Genomic DNA, 13,311 nt, shown 5'->3' on the forward strand with positions numbered 1-13,311 from the left:
GAGGGAAAAGAGCTAAACCATTTCAGTGGCAGATGGCGGAATGAGTTAATGGCCTGTGAAAAAAAGCCCTTCCACCATTTTTATCCTCCTCAGTAGAGCAAAAGACAAAACTTAAGATTGAAGAAGCAAAGATCGTGTTTGTGACAATAGTATAGAGGCCTTTGTTGTGAGACAATGCCACTAGCATGAGACAGACACCCTGTCTCAAGCCGTCTGATCAAAAGTGGGCGGTACTTAGCACAGGTGTGAAGAGGGTTCAAGGCATCTTGGAGATTAATTGTGATCCCATCACTCAAACAACCTTCAAAGGTGGGCGTTTATGTGACCTGATGCTTCCCCGACTACATGTGAATGCCTAGTGGCTCTGTGGAAGTGAGAGTCATTTGGAAGAGGGAACCATTGGTGGTGAAATGCAAATGTCAGTGAAGTTTGTTATTGAAATGAAATGATGATGACGAAGGCAAAACTGCTTCAAAGATAGGGAACAAGATTGGTGGGTAAATACTGGAAAGAAAGTGACAGCATGCGATATGTAAGTGAGGGGGAAGAAGTAAGAAACAAAAGAAAGAAGTGATTCTGATGGATCTGTGGTCAATCACAAATCACATCATGCAACACAGGCTCATTATGATTCAGATGTAAACCTTCTACAAAGCCCAGCTCCAGACCCAACAGCCACATCCTGCGGTCCTGGCTGCACCCCAACAACACTGACCACACCTGAACGGGCCAAAGCCCTCTCAGTTCATTCAGTAAGTACCTGCTGGTTTCATCCATATCTCTGTGCTTAATCTCCCTGATTAAATTCCGTTTGCTTCCCCATCCCATTTGCCCAGCTGCCTTACCTTGCCAGCTGTCATTGCAGACGCAGAGCTTTTCCCCGGTCAGGTCACAGTAGCCGTGATCCGGGCTGCCACAGTTGTCTCTGCAGTAAGGGATGTCACAGGCCTCTCCTTTCCAGTACTCCTCGCACTCGCAGTACACACGGCCCGACACCGAGTTCGCCGTGCTGCATCGGCCGTGGCCCGAACAGTTGTTAGGACAAGAGTTTATCCTGGAGGACAGAGAGTTAGAAATGCATGGAAGTTTTTGAAAGTTATTTCTGCTTTATTAGAAAGTATTCGAGTGATGGGTAGGCAGAACAGAAAGGGGCAAATTGAGGGAGAGGAGAGATGAGAGAGGTGAAATCATCATTGAGCACATGCTGATCTCCCTGCAAGGGCATTACGTGAGTTTCAACACCAGGTAGCAAGATCCCCCAGAGAGATGGAGCCAAAAAGAGTTTTGAAAAAGAAAGCATAAAAAGAGATTTAGCTAGACAGCCAGAGACACACAATGGGAGAGATAAAAAGGCTGAAACTGAGAGAGCTTCAGATTTAATGAACTAGTAGAGGGTAAAAACGCGGTAAAAAAGGGCAACATTCAATATAAAAATGAAAACAAAAAGCAGAAAAGACTGATACGCTGTGAATTCAGGCATTAGAAGACGATGTGCAAAGAATGATTTCTATCGGAGAGATGTAGGAACATAAGGACTGAGAGATGGGAAGCAGGAGTCAAGGACCAGTGTTAGAACATCTTTTCATTAACAGAAAAAGGAGGTTTGCTGCTGTGACAAGAGGGTCGTCATGACAACCGAAGCCTTTATCTCCCCACTGTGAGTGTTTGTGCTCAGAGCCTTGAGGCTGTGTGACTGTACACTAACCATCCTCACTCAGACCATTTCCCCAACCTACCACACATATCATTCAATCTTCCATCAGGGAATAAACTGATTAACTGCAACCAGCATGTATTCCTGCAGTCATTGTTACTTCCTGGAGGTTTGTGAAAGAGACAGGGAGTGAAAGGATGTAGGCAGTATTGCAGTGTATTGGTATGCATTTTTGTGAAAGGTACGTGCAAGTTTGGAGCATATTTATACATGTTAGGGGTGCAACAGATCACAAAAGTCGTGCTCTGGATCATATCATGGCTTTGAGTCACAGAGCATTCAGATGATTTTTCAGATCACTAAATTAAAATGTAAAAAATTAAAAAAAAAAAAAAATCTATTACATCTCTAGGCTTTGCTTGTTTTTCAGTCCATTTAATTCTAGGTTTATGGCAGAATGACTACATGTCTCAGCCAGGTATGCCATATATTGTTTAGTTTTTTGTTGGGACAATAAAAACTACATATAAGCTACTTAAAAATGTGTTCATTTGGTATGTAACAAATAAATTCAATGACAAATAATGACAACAAATGTCTTTGGCATAATTCTTGGTATAAGTGTTTGTTCCTCAGACATCATAGACACTCACAGAAAAAAGAAACAAACTCCTTCTCTTTGTCCCTCGCGTTATTTGTGCTTCCTCATCATGTGATGTTGCCATAGTAACCAAAGCACCTCATTTGATCAGGTTAGACAAGAACTCTTCATGCCTGTGTTCATTACCTCTGTGTGTGGCAGACTGACTGATCAGTTTGACTAAAAAGTTGGTGCAAGATTTTTGACACAAATCGCATTAGTCAAGTTGCAGGGGACAACTCTACTTTCCGATGCAAGAAGCTTTTCTTCTCCCATTTCCAATACCAAATGGTGTTTCTGTGGTGCTATGCCATTCGTCCAATGGCCTGTTATTCTGAATCCCCAATACAATACAAAATATCCCACTGGACCAAAAGCCATTCTGAGTTAGTTGGATTTCAGTTACTGCCAGCGTTTCGATGAGTTTTGCATCCCTGCTGAGAAATTCATCCACCACTTTTCACCCTAACCTTAACCTGAAGAAACCCCTACCAAAACTTAACAAATTTACGGACTGGACATTTTTTGGACGAGTGGGGTTTCGGAATAATGGGCCTTCGGATCAATGGGTAGTCCCGCCTTTGCAATGCGAGAAACAGCATGCTTTCTTCACCACCCCTGTTTGTCTTTTCACTGCAACTCTGCAGTCACAAGAGATTTAGGAAATTAATACTTAAAACAGCCATAAGAACACTTGATCTCACTGCGGTGGTTAAATTTTGTGAAATAATCCAGCATGTGTACTGAACCATGAAGGGGTAATCTGTACGGATCACGGATCAACTATGTTCCATTACATCCCTAGCACGAGTGTGTATTCATTTGTCTGAGAGATACATAGAGACAGACGGGGAGGAAGAAAGAGACATGTAGACATACGAGTACGCGATGCTGAAACCAGTCAGGTTGTAGGCGGCGTCGCTGAAGAAGTGGAGGAGAGCGTAGCCTGATGTCGTCACCACCTCTGGGGACCGTCTCATTCCCCCTGGTCTCTGGTACCACTAGACCACTGAGAAGAAGTTAGAAAGAAAGACAGGAGGGGCAGAGAGAGAGAAAGAGACACAAACCAAAAATACATTTCTAAAGGCACATTTCTTTAAATGGTGCAGTATTTTATTTTATGGACTGGTACTTTGGCCTGAGAGCACCATTGGAGAGCTGTAAGATAAAAAGGATTCCATTATAGGAATGGCAGACTCCATTAAAAATACGACAGTGATTGGCCGTAAAGTAAAATAACATCGAGATACACGGTCATATTGCATTTTTTTCTTATTTGTCTGATGAATATTTTTAAGGAGGAGGGCTTATTGGATTAGCCTGTCTCTTACAATAAATGCAATGTATTGCAAATGCACTGTAGCCCATAATGAATCTGAGTCAAAGCTTCTTTCTTATTGCAACTGATTTGTTGCTTTTTATCCACTGCAGCTGTTTCCATGTATAGTGTGTAACCGCCATAATGAACAATGTAAGGTTATTTATTGTAGGCCGTAATGTTACAAAAGCATAGACTTTGTATAACCAAATGCCAAATAATTCCCCTAGCTGGAACAGGCCAAATGAACCCCTCCATCACCCAGGAGCAACTCAAGTGTGTCACCAATGGAGTGTACAGTTGCAGATAATGGGAGGTTAGTACATTGCTGTGCCACGATTATAATTTTTTTGAAGAATTTATTCCAGACTACAATGTGCTAACTGCATGCTCATGGTAATGTTCTTCACCAGAAAAGGAAAATGCAGAGAAAAGCCCGTCAGGGCCATAATGTGAGCACTATTTGCTTCCTATTATTGGAGCATTGTTGCACTGCGGAGACCCATTAGTTTGCTTATATAAAAAGTAATTAACCTGGAAAAGTGGCATTTGTTGATGCTTTTCATGCCGTGCAAAAGGCTACCTGAGTAATTACCATTTTCCCCGCTCTCTATCAGCTCTCCTTTCAGATTAGTGGCCACTCACCTGAAGACAGCTATCAAGGGGGCGTAAATGGAGTCTCCATCATAGACGTACATGTGGTCCCAGCTGCACTCGGTGGCAAAGTGATTGAAGCGCAGTCTGAGCACCGCATTAGGGCTGAGAGACAGTAAGAGACACCGAAACAGCACACGTTAGGAGTAGACCAAAGAGATTCTGCATGATAACTTAATATTTATACATTACATATGAATATTATTTTTGTTATGTGTCTGCTATTTGTGAATCCTTGCTGTGTCAGTTTGTGCTTTTCACAAACTGACACAGCAAGGATTCACAACACCTCTTAGCTGTGCTAAAATTGTTGGGAGGCATAATGCATATATTGATTATATGCATTGTGCCACATGAGACCATATTGTGTATGCTGAATAAATTATATGCATGCACTGCATATACCGGTAATATGTTCACATTTATTTAATCATCCTGATGAAATAGCTGTCATATTAACTGGTTACAAAAGCCCACTGATATTTCCCACTTTGTTAAAATAGATTGAAGTGCCCTCTCTTTTGATAAATCGTTGTGAAGCGTGGCCTCCCATGGTGCAATGCAATGCACACACTGATGGTATGCATTATGCCACGAGAAACCATATTATGTGTGCTTTATAAATTCTATGCATACATTACATATAATATATTCACATTCTGCTGAAATAGCTGTTGCCTTAACCAGTTTAAAAAAAAAAAAAACAACCTAATATTTCCTACTTAGTTAAAATGGAACAGAGTGCTCTCTTTTGAGAAATAGAACATCTGTTGCAACATTAATATTTGCTGCCTTTTTAGGGGGATACAACGTTGAAAAGTTGTGAAACGACTACATTCCAAATTAAACACAAAAGTCGGTAGGAGACTTTGCTCGCCCTTGAACAGACGTACCCTGACATAAATAGCTCCCCTTACTAAGAGGGAGGAAGCAAGAGGAGAGCAGAGGGAGTGAGAGGGAGTGAGCAGAGGGGAAGAGAGCGAGCGAATGGATGTGTTTACACTGGTATAAAATGTGATTTTTCAAATCTGGCTGCAATATTGAATGACAAATGTGCAGGAACTCTATGTTGCAGACATTAGTGCTGTAGATACACCGGGAGACGTATAAATGTTACAGAAAATGGCAAATGTATACAAGTGTCAATAAGTATATAAGTAATAAAAAGCAAATAATCAGTAAGTAAGGAAACAAACAACAAGTGAATAAATAAATATGTAAATATGTAAATAATATATAAATACATAAATAAAGTAAATAAAATGTGTATTAAAAAATAAAAAATACATAGAAATAAAATAAAAATGTATCAATAAAAATGGGACAGTGTACACTTCCCTTATAAATCATAAGACTCAGTCATGTAATACTACAACATGAGAAAATTCATGTTTCTGTTGACTATTAGTAGGCGGCTAAGATGTGATTATAGTCAGCGTATTTAACATAAACCCAGAAATCAACATCTGATGTTGGATTTTACTCTGATAATGGACTTGTAGCAAAACATGCTTGCCAAAAACCTGCTAATGAAGCTCTACAACAACACATACTTCTCGCTTGATATCCTAATCTCGTTAAATTCATCAAAAGACCCCAGGTGCAGAGCTGCAGGCTTGGACAGAGCACACAGAGTGACATCACCATGGGATCAGCAGGGCTGAGAGTGCCGCGTGTTACTGGGACTGGCATTTTCCACGCACATTAACAGGGAAAGGTGCACGTTTTACCACGGTTTACCAGATTTACTCTGGAAATGTGTGATTTTACCGCAGAGATATTAAAATGCACAGTCGTCACGCGCTACGCTAGGTGTGTGTGGCACGTGTGAGGCATTAAGAAGCGAAAGGGATCCCTGGCGGAGCAGAAAATGGCTTGATCCTTGAGTTTGCAAACACAAAAAAGGAATTATTTCTTTGTCTGCAGCAGTGAAAAACAAACTGCTCAGGATTAATCCTGATAAGAGGAGAGGAAAACAGAGATACTCACAATCCCTCTATCAGCCAGGTGCATTTGGTCTTGTATTTATAGTTTATTGGCCCATCTGTAAGAAATCCCGACAGATCTGTTAACCTGGAGGGAGACAGAAAGAGAGACTTCATGAGTTTAAATGTACAGACACGGCTTTCACCAAGACACAGGAGGACAGAACATAAATTTACAAATGAATAGTTTTGAGCAACCCCACAGTCACTCTATGGCAATAATGATCTGCTAAACAGAGGAGGCTGAAAAGCAGCAGTTACACCTGCTGTGGCTTGGTCCCCACTCCACATACACAACCACAAATTGGAGCTGAAGCCTCTCAAACTTCTTCTCTTGTGATGCTCGCCTTTGTCTTGTGACGAAGGGAAGCATTCTCACAAACATCAAGGGTGTGTGGAACAGTACCTTTCTCACTACCTCCAGTTATTTCATTTGTAGACAGGCTTAGACAAATAAATAAATTATAAAAAATAAAACTAAAATGACATATCTGCCACTTGAAAAAGCAGAAAACTAGTCTTCCATGAATGTTTGATAGCACCTGTAAAAGGAAGGGGGGGAAAAATCCTCGGTTGACAGCTTGACAGAACTTATACAAAGCAAATCCTCTATATTTTAGAGATAACATTTTCTCATGGATACATTTACTTATGTAAACTCTGTCTTCAATACATATTACATATTACAGTATAGGGCTTTTATTATTAAGATATAAACATGATTAGCATTTATTTATGGAGTTATAGAAATCCATGCTCTCAGATGTCTATGGATAACAAGTGTCAGAGGAGGAGCCTTGAGTGGATGCAACACTGGCGGCAGAATAACAATGTCCCCATATGACAATAAGACAGCACATAGTATTTCTCAATCTTGAAAGCTTCTGTTGCCATAGCAATCGCTTGACATATTCATGCGGCAATAGTCCCAACAACGGAGATGGTGTCTGTGTATGTCCGTGTGTGTGAACATCAGTCACACCTGTCAGTCAGAATAACCCGATTACATTACTAGGGAGAAGGTGAAAATGAGCATCCATACGCACAAACACCCGCTCTTAGACACACTGTCCCACACACACACATACACACACACACACCATGTCAACGTCACAACCCCTGAAGACATCGCAGGCTGTCTCGAGAGGGACAGTGTGTGTGAGTGTGTGTGTGTGTGTGTGTGTGTGTGTGTGTGTCCATTATCTGAGCCTGGACTGTCACTTTAGGCTCTGTGGTCAAACTGGCACACTGCCAGGCCTGAGAGAGAGAGGGGGAGAGAGAGAGAGAGAGAGAGAGAGAGAGAGAGAGAGAAAGAGGGAGAGATTTGGCATGTATGCCCTGGGTCGGAAACAGAGCAGTTAGTCTGTAATCTCAAACACACAAACTAATCCGAGCCAGAGAGTGGACACCCAGAAACCACCAGGGACATGCTGAACATACAAACACGCCTGGGCAGAGTCTCACCCATGACGTGAGCCACACACAAACACACACACACAGGAGGAAAAGGACAATTTTGAGCAAGCGGCACTCTTAACTTCAGTATTTACATTTTACTCCACTGCATTTATCTGAAATTTGTTATTACGGGCTACTTTTTAGAGTAAGGTTGTACATACTCTACGAATTAATGGATGAAATAAAGGATAAGAATTGCACTGATGCTTCTATCATGGACACGTGTCAACAATTTCAAATATACCAAGAGTTAATTAATTTAGGGAGTGATATGCTCTAATTATTTTTCAAATTCTGCCCATACTATTTCTGTAGGCTCAGCTTAATATCTGGAACAGCCTGAGAACAGAGATGCTGCCAGCTGATTAGGTGAAAATTATTCATCTTGAGCCATGCATTGCAAACACTGTGGATTTGCTGAAATTGATTAAATCAAGCAATCAGAGCTGTTTAAAAAAATGAGGCAGGTTGTGGCAGCTAACATAGTTCAATGTGACTCACCTAGTCAGTGTAACTGTAAGTTTATTGTTGTTTATATTGTTGTTTTTGTTTGTATTGTTGATTTATATGGGCTGAATATATTAGTGAGCACTGATAAAGCACAGTGGATTAAACTATTTACAGGGACTGTGTTACAGGTGTCCTGATATATGTTTTAACAGACACCCTCCAGCCAATCACATTGCAGTATTCATGGTAGCCATGGTATAATGAAGTGTTAATATTAGCACTAGCACATAGCACCAGCAAGTGCACCTACAACATTAAAATACCAAGTGTATCAATCATTAACTTTCCAAAAAGGAGCATTGCAAAGAATGAGTCATTTTAGTTTTGACACGAGTGTGTTTTACTGCTAATAATCATATTCTATCACTTAACCCTTAGAAACTTGAGCAAACTGGCTTGATTTCTTAAAAAAACAAAAAGGCAAAGAGCACTCTAACAAAAAATGACCCAAAAATTAGCAAGGAGTTCATAAAAAGCTACAAGAAAATGACTTGAAAATTACCCCCAAAAAAGCAAAAAAAAAAAAAAAAAAAAAAAAAAAAAAGAGAAACAAACAAACAAGAAAATGATCCAATATTAAGCAACAAAAAAGTCTTTAACATTAAATGGCCAGAAAATTTGCTGAATTTTTATTTTTATTTTTATTTATTTTTTGTAAGATCATTTCAAATACATAATTACAGCAATTACACATACAGTTCTTTGGATAATTTGCCTTAGGTTTTTTTTTTTTTTTTTTTTTTTTGATAATTTTCAATTTTCTTGCGTCCTCTCTTTCAATCCTCATGTCATTTTGTTTTGTTTTCTTTTTTCTTTTTTCTTTTTTTTAAGTATTACGTAACTCCAGGTCATTTTTGGATCATTTCTTGCTCCTCCATATCTTTCAGTTTTTGAAAGAAAATAAGCCAATTTGCTCAGGGTTCAAAGCATTAAATCCATCTGAACACAGCTGCTGCTTTCACAAGCATTTCAGTGCAAGAAATCTGATGTCAAAATCTAGGTTTCAAAAGGTTAAGTAAAATCATACATACAGGACTTTAACTTTTAATGAAATATTTTTCCATCATGGTATTGCTATTTTTTTGGTTTTTAGTGAACACAGTGAACAAAATAAAAAGAAACATAAAGCAAAGAAACATGCATATTCAAAAAGGAGTGAGAAGAAGTCTAACTTATTTGCTCCCACCCCTTGTCCATAAATCAATGAATAACAACAGCAAGCTTTGTTACTGGTCTATACCTATCCTATCCTATTTTTATTTACTGAGAACTATTTTCAGTGCTGCAATCACATGCACACACACCACCATCATCATTATGATCAGTACATGAGATTAGGAGTGTGTAGGGCCAAACATGCTGTTTTCCCATGATGAGAGAGAGAGCAGACAGCTTGCAGCGCAGCCGGATACAGGCCACAGTAAATGCTATAATCCTGCCAATAACACACACACACACACACACACACACACACACAAGCCACGGCAGAGCAGTGCACTGTGTACAGCTACAGCGGGACACAGAGACACAGGAGAATGACAGAGGCTGATATAGAGAGAAAGAAAGTGAAACAGAGAGATCATCCTTCTCTTCTCTGCTGCAGCTTCTCAGTCAGCGGCCCTGTTGCGGCCTCTCTCGAGCGGTTTCTCATTTCCCTCGCTTCATCCCTGCCTCAATCTCTCTCCGTCCCTCTATCTCTCCTATCAATCTCTCCTGATCAGAGTTTGATCCTCTGCCTCTAATCCCAGATTAGAAGACAAATATTCATGTTGTGCTCCTGTAATGCTTGGGTCAAATGATGATGTTGATGATGATGAAGAGAAACCTTTGCAGTTCAGGCTTCTTGCTTTATTGATGATAATTAGCATGAACATTGCAGATATTACAGGAATGCTATTCATTTAATCCGCCATTGTGTCTGGTCTTGTCTATTGCGCTCTTTGCAGTTTTGACCCATAAATCTAAATGTTCTCCATGTTGCATTTTAAGCATCAAGATATCTGTGCAAATTATTTATTATTTATGATACCACAAACAAATGAAACCATGGGCAAGAAAATTCTGAAAATTCAGAATATTCTGTTATGGTAAATTAGCCAGCAAGTTGAAAAAGTTATTTTTTATTTTATTGTGACTTTAAAATGAACAATATGTTGATGTTAAAATACTGCATGTAGCATCTTTTCCCTCACTCTACTGTTTCATGCAGTCTTCGAAGGGGACTGCATGTTCATGTTTGTGTCCTTATATGAGATGAGATACGTATTTGTGCGTGCATGCATGTTTAAATGGATGCTCTTGTTTCAAAATGAGATACACTGCTCTCTCAATCGCAATTGATGTTGCTCTCCTGTAGGATTTCCTTCCCGAGTGAAAAGGGCTGTGAGTGAATATGCAGACAGGCTTGGCCTGGCTCAAAAACATAGGAGAGGTACATCCCATTCATTCTTAATGAGGATCTGACTGGAGCGCCCTCCTATAGCCCCAGCAAACAGTCACTCCAAATGTGGCTCCCATCAATCCCAAAAAGACTGGCATAGAAGAGGGCAGAAAGACCCACTCATATACATAGAGTGCACGGTGTACACACACACACACACACACACACACACTCACAAAACAGAGAGAAGGAGCAAGCTATCATGGTGAAAATTATGACCAGGGAAAGCAGTTGGTCTAGGAGTTCTCAGCATGAGGCCACAGCCACATCCTTTTAAGATTCCACAAGAGTGGAAGGACACACACACACACACACACACACACACACACACACACACGGGTAAGAAAAGTGGTATAAGAAACATGAGAGAGAGGGAGACAGAGAGAGAGAGAGAGAGAGAGAGAGAGAGAGAGAGAGAGAGAGAGAGAGAGGGAGAGAGAGAGAGAGAGAGAGAGGTGGCAGAGGAGTGGAGGAATGAAGGCAGAGAAAGATGAGTGAGGTGGAGGTAGAAAGAGGGAGAGGAGAGCAGGGGATAAAAAAACACAGAGGGATGAGAGAGGTGTGGTGAGATATGGAGGAAGAGAGTCCAGCACCCTTTGAAATATTCATCTGCTCCGGGTGAATAATTGATGCTGTATAGAAGACAGATGCATGAAGGATAGACAGACAAATGGATAGAAAGACGGCACGAGAAGAAGAGAGAAGAGAGTAAGAGAGAGAGTGAGAGAGAATCCCATATCTTGGGTTAGTGCAGGTACAAATCTCGTTTCATTTTTTTTTTCGGTCTTTCCATCACTGCCTTCAATTGTCGCCCCTGCTGTCCTCCACCCCCGACACAGCCCCCCACCTTCATTCACTTTCTGCTTCTATCTCACTCTCTCTCACACACAAACACACTCATGGGGAGCTTTGCAGCACCACCATTCACCTATCGCTTGCTTCTTCAACATGAGAAAACTAATATGTATTTAAAAACATACTTACAATGTTAGCAATAGCAACATACCATATCTGTGAGGGAACAATATGGCTGACGACAGAAAATAGCCAACACAGTCTCTTATCTGTCCAAATTCAACTGAATTCAATTCAATTCAAACTGCTTCATGTCACTCACTCACTCCAGAGAGACATCTTAAAGAAACAGGCCTACCCTTCGCGTGTTATTGTTCTTTAACCAACATTTATCACTTTAAATGAATAATCTGCGTCCATATCCATTGCCATACACTATCTACACAATAATGAATGCAACTATGCCTACTTCAAAGTGGTTTCATAGTACAGTGAACACCTATGAGCACTCCAGTGTTAGTGCTGTATTTTACATTTTTGGAAGTAGCAACAGCAGCTTGATAGAACTAGGGAACATAGGAGCCCGGGAACATAGAACACTTTGTCATGTTCCTATTATGTGCCATATAAATTTGAGGAACACAGGAGCCTGGGGACATAGGAATGACTCTCCAGGGGACATGCAACAGTGTGCAGGCAAGGTGAACAATATCAACATGAAATTCTATCAGTGCTCACAAGTGTATTTTGCAGCTATGTAAAACAGCAACACAGAAACTTCTGGTAATGACAAGGAGCTCAATTGAAATTGAAAAGTTAATCTAAAATGTCCCTTTAGACAGCGATTCACCCTGTATGTGTACAGTGCCTCCCACTCTAACTCCTTGTTAGTTAGTGATGCACTGACAGTTTATTGTGTCAAATGGTGAGCATGAAAACAATCTTGCTGCACTGACTTCCTCGGTCTTGTACTCCCCCTGCTCCACCACAACAACAAGAATGAGACATTCACTAACCACTGCACTATGGTGACATACTCACACAAATACGTGTGAACACAAAATGGCAAACACATGATCAAAAATAACGGCAGCTACACACACACACAAACACACACACACACACACACACACACACACACACACACACACACACACACAAAAACACAGACACACACACAAAGACCTAGCTACGCAGACAAAGGCTTGCAGTGACAGCGTATGGTCAGCTGAGAGTGACATCACTGGCAGTAATATAAGAACAGACGGGCACAAACACTTGTCTTACCATATGTGAGGATCTTCCATTGACAATATTCATTCTCTAACCCCGAACCTGAATCTTGACCACTAGGCTACATGACTAAATTTAACCCTTATCCTAAACGTGCCTCTTGAAGTGATGACCAGCCAAAGTGACTTCACTTTGCAAAAATGGCATCAAGATGAAAATGCAAAGTAGACTAGAACCAGAGCGCTTGTATATTCACAAAAAACATTAAGGTTCAGTATTTTTCAACCCTGGACGTATAATAATGTCGATAGCCATCATTTATGCCATTCTGCAAAATGCTCAGAACCTCCATCTTGCACATTTCCGACCTCCAACAATTTGGTATTCATTGTGTCGGGATAAATGAATGCTCACATGAAGAAGGAACTTCGAGGTTTCCTCCACAGGGAATACTGAAAAAAAAAAAATGCATCCGTTTTCCTGAGCTGACACTGTGAACACAAATGAATGCAGGATGAGCTGACTTGGCAGCACAACAGCATGGATAAACAAAAAAAATACATTATTGTAAATGCAACATAAAACTTTTTAGAAACAAAGGTTTACAAGTATTTTGGGGGGTGG

At 40.4% G+C, this 13,311-nt stretch overlaps 1 protein-coding gene across 1 annotated transcript in view; it reads right to left on the reverse strand.

The window, feature by feature from the left end:
* The window catches only part of atrnl1a (attractin-like 1a), a 311,529-nt gene that overhangs the window by 267,108 nt on the left and 31,110 nt on the right, over nucleotides 1-13,311 (reverse strand). Inside the window, 5 exon segments of the mRNA XM_030071000.1 lie at nucleotides 846-1,054; nucleotides 3,174-3,262; nucleotides 3,264-3,303; nucleotides 4,258-4,371; nucleotides 6,256-6,339. Coding sequence (XP_029926860.1) covers nucleotides 846-1,054; nucleotides 3,174-3,262; nucleotides 3,264-3,303; nucleotides 4,258-4,371; nucleotides 6,256-6,339 — 536 coding nt within the window.

Source organism: Myripristis murdjan, chromosome 15 (genome assembly GCF_902150065.1).
Source record: "Myripristis murdjan chromosome 15, fMyrMur1.1, whole genome shotgun sequence".
Taxonomy (NCBI): Eukaryota; Metazoa; Chordata; class Actinopteri; order Holocentriformes; family Holocentridae; genus Myripristis; species Myripristis murdjan.